We start from the raw sequence: 7,749 nt of genomic DNA on the forward strand, positions 1-7,749 counted from the left end.
ATATATATATATCCATTCTTCCATTTGTAGTTTATATAAAAATGTTTTGTCTTTTACTGATCTTAATCTGTTGGATTCGTTTCAGCCTTTACCCAAGGTGGTTTGAATATGAAACGAGCCAAGCTCGGCAGCTTGAGTTCACCCTCTCAGAATCGCAATGGGAAGAAGACTGGGCTTCGTTGGTGAAGCGAGCAACTCAGCAAGGGGCTTCCTTACAGCAGTTGCATGTTTTCGCCCTGGCTCACATCCTGAGAAGACCTGTCATAGTGTATGGAGTGAAGTTTGTTAAGAGCTTCAGGGGAGAGGATCTTGGATATGCAGGATTTGAAGGTAAATTTTGAATAATTTTAGCGTTATTACAATAATAGCGCTCTTACTAGGAAAAGTTCTGGTCATAATTTTTTTCAGCAAAGCATTGGCATATTTTTGTGCCAAACCGGTCTGAAGCTGCTAACTTGGTTCTCATGGTTATGTTAAAACTGAACTGATCTTCATCCTTTTAAGTTTTTCTGCCAATCATAAATAAAACATGGAAAAATCATTACAAATTTTTTAGTTCATTTTGTGATGGAACTACATGTAATTTTTTGTTTTTCTTCCTCTAGGATCACCTTCGTCATGTTTTATGGAATGATTAGAGCAAAATTTATTGAAACTGATTGATGACTGGTTATATTTAATTTTTGTTTATGAAATCCTTAACAACTGTATACAATTTGGTTTTTAACATGCCTGAGAGAAATAAGTCTTGTGATGAATGTATTAGCCAATCATTGCAGAGATGATATGTTTGCTGGTTTCTAACTGGCAAGAAAAAAAAAAAATAGTTAGGCTATTAAGAAAGATTTAACAAAATTGTTTAATTTTAAAGTACTAGTACTGATGTTTGACACTTGACTAATTTATTCATTATTCAGTAGAAGTTGTGAAAATAATTTCAATAAATGGTTCATTAGCTGCTATCACAAGTTTTGGCTCAGAAACGTAAACAAATGTTTAGGCAACTAATTTTATAACTTGATTTTTCAGTTATATTTATTTATTTTATTCACCTATACCCGTTAGGGCTATTGGCTGTGACATCGTTAAAAATTTTCAATCTGTATCATTTTGTCTGTCACCTTTTAGTCATCATTTTTACAAGTTTTTGTCGTTTAAACACATCCGTGGAAGGAACATTTTACTGTAAAAAAGTGGAATAATATAAGGAATAAAGTAAAGATATAAATATTATAATGTTAACTTTCTTCAGTGACTAAAACTATCCTTTGGACAACCGCTCTCTTTTGTTAGTTTATAATAATTTATGTTATAAATCCTTTTTTCACGACCTTTTCAATGTTCTATGGACATTGGGTGTCTTTTGAACATATTTCAGTTTTTGCAACATATTTCAGTTTTAGTTTAAAAATTCATATATTTCTAAATAACTAACTTAATTTACATGGTAAAATATGGAGATTACAGTAGTATGTATTTTATATTATATTGAGATAGGATAGATAATTTCCATCAGAATTTCCTATTTCTGTTATATTACATTTATTTCACTAAGATTCTGGTCATTGTTCAAATGTTATATACATATGTTTCAGAAATAGATTTATCTCTCATTGACTAACTGAAATAATGGATGTCTAATTTTGTTAAATTAGACATTTACTATTTGATCATTTAACAATTATAATTAGAAGTTAATGTTGTTTTTCATTTTTAGGTGTTTACCTGCCTCTTCTTTGGGAGCCTAGTTTTTGTAATGTGTCTCCGGTAGCGCTTGGTTACACTCGTGGTCATTTCTCTGCGCTTGTCCCTATGGAATCTCCTCAGCCGGAGCAGAGTGCAAAAGAAGAAAGTATTCAAGTTTGCTACCTTCCGTTAGTTGATAAAGATCGAAAACTTTTACCTATCCACTTTCTGACCAAAGCTGAAGTAAGTATAATATTTAGATTAAGTTTTATTTATCTTTTCTTTTTTTTTTAAGATTTTACCGTTTGAATTAAAAAAAATTGTAAAGTATCATTGATACTTCTTATATCTATGCAAAATTTCATAACAAAAAATTGTATATTTATGCTGTGAGTCTAATCTTGTAATAAGCTGGGAAGAGTAAAATTGTCCAATTGGTGCCTGTGCCATTATCATGACTTCATACCAGTAGAAGCTGTTTAATAACATAACACATTTTTGAACTAGCGTGAAATTAATGAATGAAAACACTTTGTATATTTTCTTTCTGCCAATAATTCTGTTCTTATATAATAATTTCTTTGCCAATAAAAGCTGTAAGGTTAGAAATAAAGATTAATGAAATTGTAAAAAAAGTAAATCTTATTTAATTGAAACTTTATTACCTTTTAAATTATTTTATTATTGTAGTGTAGAAAGAAAATGTCTGGAATAAATGAGACACATTATATATGTTATAATTTTAAAGGATATTTTAGGGTTAATAATCTTAAAAACTAATGGCTATTTTAACATATCTACAACATGGGTGTATGATTAACGATTTCCATATGCATTAGATCCTGGCTAATTCAAATTCCTCATCCCTTTCTATTTCAACACTCCTTTTTTTATCATCTAATCATTTCACAGAACAAAACATATTCATTTAAGAATCTCATGAAAGCCTTGATACCTACTATCATCATATTATAGGCCTACAATCTAGTATTATTATATTAAAAACATAGTGACCATTTCTATTCAGTTGATTAATTGAGAGTTTAGTCTCTTGAAATGTTGAAATAATTAAGTAATTGATTGTTGCAGGTTGGTAGTGAAGAAAACTTGTTGAGGCAATGGCTGGATGTAAATGTTACCGAAGGAGGTATTTTGGTTGCTCAGCAGAGGTCACAGGGAAGACCCCTTCTAGTTGGCCAGATGTTGGAAGAGTGGTTGAACCATTACAGGAGTTTAGCGTAAGTATTATTTCATATGTAAATTTGTTTCCTAATTCCAAAGGCTTAGTGAACCTAGAGCTGTGGTTCCAATACAGCCAACTATTTCTGTCGCCTCAGTATTATATTAGCAAATATTTAGCTGAGGGTGTAATGTTAATTTTGGTTTGAGAAATACTCGGTCAAGGAAGTTTATATTTATTCTGACCACTCTAAATTTGTGGTCTTAGATTGTGTAAATTTTTGGTTTACCTAAAACTTTTGTATTGAAAATTGTATCAAATTATATCCTAACTGTGGAATCTCTGGTTTAGAACTTAATTTTTCTCTATAAGGACCATATTTATTTATGATGTTGATCTACTTTACTAAACCAATACCTTGAGGAATTCTTTAGTTAGTGAAAACATAACAAAGCAAAAGTCCTAGATCAATGGAAAAGCTTTTTTCCTCAAATGTCTTGATGTCAAAATTGTTTTATGCAATTTATTATCAGGATCTTAAGAGATAACCTCATTAGTTATCTCTGTAATATTTTAGGTTAAATGATCACAGGCAAATTATTTGATCTATTGCATCATTATCCTATTAAATATTGTCATTTGACTTCATTGCAGGGATAATTTTTTTTTCCCTTTTCATTTTGATTCAATTCTATCTGTATCCTAAGTTTTTAATCATTTAGTTGATTAAATTTTTTTTTTCAAAATTAAAATAATATTCCAATATATAGAAAATTAAATTGTAGATTAAAAAAAAAAAAAACATGTTATTGATGATAATGCGAGTCTATGGGATTCAGTAAACTATAAATGAAACCAATTAAAGGACTGCAGTGGTAATGTATTACCATAGTAATGTATTGTAAAATGTTACAATATTTAATTGTAACAAAGTCAGTTTTCATTAATTTTTTTGAAAACAGAAATCAAACATTTCATGGAGATACTTCTCATTAAAACAGAATAATTTTCAGCTGACTATCAGTTTCAGATTAAAGATGTATTTTTTTGTTCCTATTTTAAATAAAATTTTCTTTTAAAAACTTGCTCTCTACGTTTATTATTTAATTATGAAATAACGTTGGAAAAAGTATGAAACCATTAAAGTCCTAAATAGTGAGATATAGATTTTAATTTATCGTGAATTTTATACACAATTAATTATTAATTTGTTCTACTTGATACCATTTCATTTTCTAATTTATATACTGTTAAAAAAAAAAAAAAGAAAGAAAGAAATTGGTTTATAATATTGGGTGGGGCCAAATATTATAAAACTTTAATTCATTGAATGTTTTTTGTTTCTCTTTGAAAAGTTGATATTTGAAAATTATCCAATTTCATTCTTTTGTCGATATTTCTATCGTGATAAGTACTAAGAGTATGAATCACATTTACTTGATTTTAGTTTTTTTTCTTTATCATGTCTGGCTCATGGGTAACATAATATATAATTTAAATACTGAACTGTTTGAACAAATTAGTGAGCACTTACTTGTACTGGTGGTACACATATTCAAATAATTGGCAAAAACTAAAAAATGAAGACATGAAATGGATAAAATGTGACTTACGTATATTCCTTGTTTAGTCACATTTCCAATTCATGATAGATTTATGAAAATTATTTCTACAATTGCCGAACAAACTTTGTTTTTATTTAAATTTTTTTTTTCCTGTAGTCTTTACATTGTATTGTAATTTTTAGGCAAATGTCAAGAACACCATACAGCAGTCGAACAATCCCAGCTCAAGACTTCTCAAGCGATGGTGATACCGACGATGAATAGGAAATATTAATGCTATGAGAAAAATTCAAATTTCTGTGATAGTCTTATTATCTTAAACCATGTCTCTTCTTAGATCAATTAAAAGAGGGGAAAGTGATTATCTGATTGGTTTTCTTTTTTTCTTTCTTTTTTTTCTTTTCTCTTTCTTTTTTTCTGTTTGTTTCATCAATGAACAAAATGATTCTTCTATGTAAATATAAAACAACAAGACCGCCCCATCCTATCGTTGTTTTCGATACAAACATTGTATATAGTCATAGCCAATTTAAATAAAGTGTTATATTAGTTTTTAATTTATTGTAATTCTAATAATGTTTGTGAATTTGTGCAATAATTATATAGAAAAAAAAACAAAACAAAAAAAAACTGTACACTATACTTTTCAAATTATATTGTGTTCTAATTTGTAGGCCATGTTTTATAAAGGCTAACTTAGAATCAATTAATAAAAAAAAAATTAATTAAAAAAATGAATAAAAAACAAGACAAAAATGCATCATAATTATTCACTGCTCAAATTTTAGTAAAATTAAAAAAAAAAATTTATTACATATTTAAAAAATTTATATTAACTATATGTATGTCATATTGTCTTCTCCAGCATGCTTTGAAAAATAGTTGTCAAAGTCCTCTATGTTGAGATAGATTGGCTGAATTTCATAGGCAATTATGAATTTTCTTATTCACAGTAGAAAGTATTTGCTTTAAATAACCTTTTAATAGCCCTACTCTTTAATTTTTTCTTAATTAGATTTATGTAACAATTTGATAAAAGACCAATTGATCTGTTTGTTGTTGTTATCAAGGTAATGTGATGTAGCGTGTTAATTTTTGTATACAGTGTTTACATCTGATTGAAATTTGTATCTTCTCCTGACCACAATTAATGTAGCAAGTATAATTGAGTTATATAAAGTCTGGAATGATTGTTCCATCAACTTTTGTTTTTCTTTTTCCTATATTTAATTTTTCCAAGATTCTTATTATATTATTTATTTATTCTGTTTTTCGGGGATGCACTTCTCCTGTTTTGTGATTACATGAAAGTGTACATTTTTCAACCAAAAAATTTATTTACACTTAACTATTTACCATTGTGCTTCTCACTTATTTAGTCGAGGCATCATAATGCTTATAAATTAATTTATTAACTACATTTAAATATTTAACTGCAAAAGTTGAATTTTTTTTTCTCTCCAATGGATTGTTATTCTCCTTGATAAAACAGGGATGTAGTGCAATTTGATTTGTTGTTATTTAGTTTATAAAAATTAGTGTGAAAAAGAAAGTGGTAATACAAGTTTTTATTTACCAATTGCTTTTTTTTCTCCTTTAAAATAAAAAAAAATACTTAGAAAAAACATACTTTATGTACAAATAAAAAAAAACAAATCTTTTAATACAAAAGTTCTTATATTGACTTGCCACATTTTACACTTGAGTGTCTTATGACGGTTAATTGAAACAATTATAAATGATATATATAGGCTTTAAAATATTTGTTTCCAAAGGAATAAGAAGAATTTGCATCACTTTGTGATTTAGGTTCTACTTAATGTTTTATAGAAGATTTTTGGAAGAAAACAAAGATGTTTTTTAAATAGAAAAGAGAAGTAACTCAATATGTTCTAAATATTACATTCAGTGTAGTGTTCATTTGAAAGCTTAATCATAATTTTAATTTAACATATAAAATTACAAAAAATAACTAAATCACAGGTACAACAATTAGAGTTGATTTTTTTTTTTTTTTAATGTTTAAAGAACAACATGCTCGTATTCTGATGTTTCATTGCCGTCAGGATCACTTTTTGATGGCTTCCTCCTGATATTGAGAGGTTGATCATCATTCTTCTCCCACATCTTTTTGAAACAGAGAATGACCATGCATAGAACTGTAACGATAACTAGGATTATCACTACGAGAACAGCAGCAAATATTTCCCACTTCTCCTGAACCAATGAAGAAAATATTACTGAAAAAATAAAAGTTTAATCTTTAAAATTTTCATAACATTAAAGAAATTAAATTGATCATTTTTTGAATAAACAAATGATTTTTTTCATTCTATAAGCCATTGGGTGCAGAGTCAAAAGTGGATTTTTGAGACATTCCATAGTTTAGTAGAATTTATGTGAATACTATGTATGGAATAACAGTTTTCCTGTTATGTCCTCAAACATATCCAAAACTTTAAGAGCATTTGAAGCTAAAACACTCAGTAATTAATAATTTACTTCTAGTAAACATGAATTGTGAGAATAGAATGGCATACACTACTTTTGCTCTCAATGGTCATGTTTAGCCTATTCAATGAAATGCATACACTCAGTGAAGTCAACCAATTTGGTTGGGCCTTCTTTGTTATTTAAAGTATAAAAAAATTTAAATGGAAAGTATAAAAAAACTCTCCAAAATGAAATGTGTCTACTCATATTGATGAGTGTGGTTTCTTACATTCAAATGCTTATACACAAATTCACCAAAATTGGTTCTCCCATCAATATTTGTGAGTGTAGACCTAATCTTATACCTCTGTGAAGTTGGTCCCCCATCCTCGGAATATTTAAATTTTTTTTTTTAGTATCCATAAGAGTTCTAGAGTTCTCGATTATTTATAGAAATACTTTTAATGTTTAAAACATCAATAATTCTGGTCAAATGCACGCGCGTAAAATACGTATTTTGTGCAACTTTTAACACAGTTTATCTATTTTCCTGGCAACACTAGGGATTTACTTAATAAGCATAATTTTTAGAACTCTTGGGGGAGGGAGGGGAGGCAACAGAACTCCCAAAAAATTATCCTTTTTAAATAAATCCGTAATGTTGCCTGCAAAAACGATAAACGGCTGCGATAAGAAGGCTGCGAAGTTGCACAAAAATCTTGGGTAATGTTTAATTGGTAAGATAAATTCCAACAAATCCCATCAAATCACCTTTACCCTTCGTCGTAAACCTCCTGACTGCCCTACAGTTTCATTTAACGATGTTACTCTTACCCCTGTCGAACAGATCCGCTACCTTGGACTACATTTGGACAAGCGATTAAC

General features: G+C 28.6%; 2 protein-coding genes across 6 annotated transcripts in view; one reads left to right on the plus strand and one right to left on the minus strand.

Moving 5' to 3' along the window:
- Positions 1 to 5,633, plus strand: part of trbd (trabid) — a 16,499-nt gene extending 10,866 nt beyond the window's left edge. For all 4 annotated transcript variants that reach the window (XM_014416967.3, XM_014416968.2, XM_014416969.2 and 1 more), the window contains 4 exons: positions 86 to 330; positions 1,718 to 1,929; positions 2,776 to 2,924; positions 4,614 to 5,633. In XM_014416967.3, coding sequence (XP_014272453.1) covers positions 86 to 330; positions 1,718 to 1,929; positions 2,776 to 2,924; positions 4,614 to 4,695 — 688 coding nt within the window. In that variant the 3' untranslated portion in view covers positions 4,696 to 5,633. The remainder of the gene's footprint in view (positions 1 to 85; positions 331 to 1,717; positions 1,930 to 2,775; positions 2,925 to 4,613) is intronic.
- Positions 5,634 to 6,059: 426 nt separating this feature from the next.
- Positions 6,060 to 7,749, minus strand: part of LOC106678460 (uncharacterized) — an 83,252-nt gene continuing 81,562 nt past the window's right edge. The window contains exon 8 of one of the 2 annotated variants that reach the window (XM_067045322.1): positions 6,060 to 6,671. In XM_067045322.1, the coding sequence (XP_066901423.1) occupies positions 6,454 to 6,671 (218 nt within the window). In that variant the 3' untranslated portion in view covers positions 6,060 to 6,453. The remainder of the gene's footprint in view (positions 6,672 to 7,749) is intronic. The other variant, XM_067045321.1, reaches the window with a different exon arrangement.

Source organism: Halyomorpha halys, unplaced genomic scaffold (genome assembly GCF_000696795.3).
Source record: "Halyomorpha halys isolate HHAL.00 unplaced genomic scaffold, Hhal_1.1 Scaffold144.1, whole genome shotgun sequence".
NCBI lineage: Eukaryota > Metazoa > Arthropoda > Insecta > Hemiptera > Pentatomidae > Halyomorpha > Halyomorpha halys.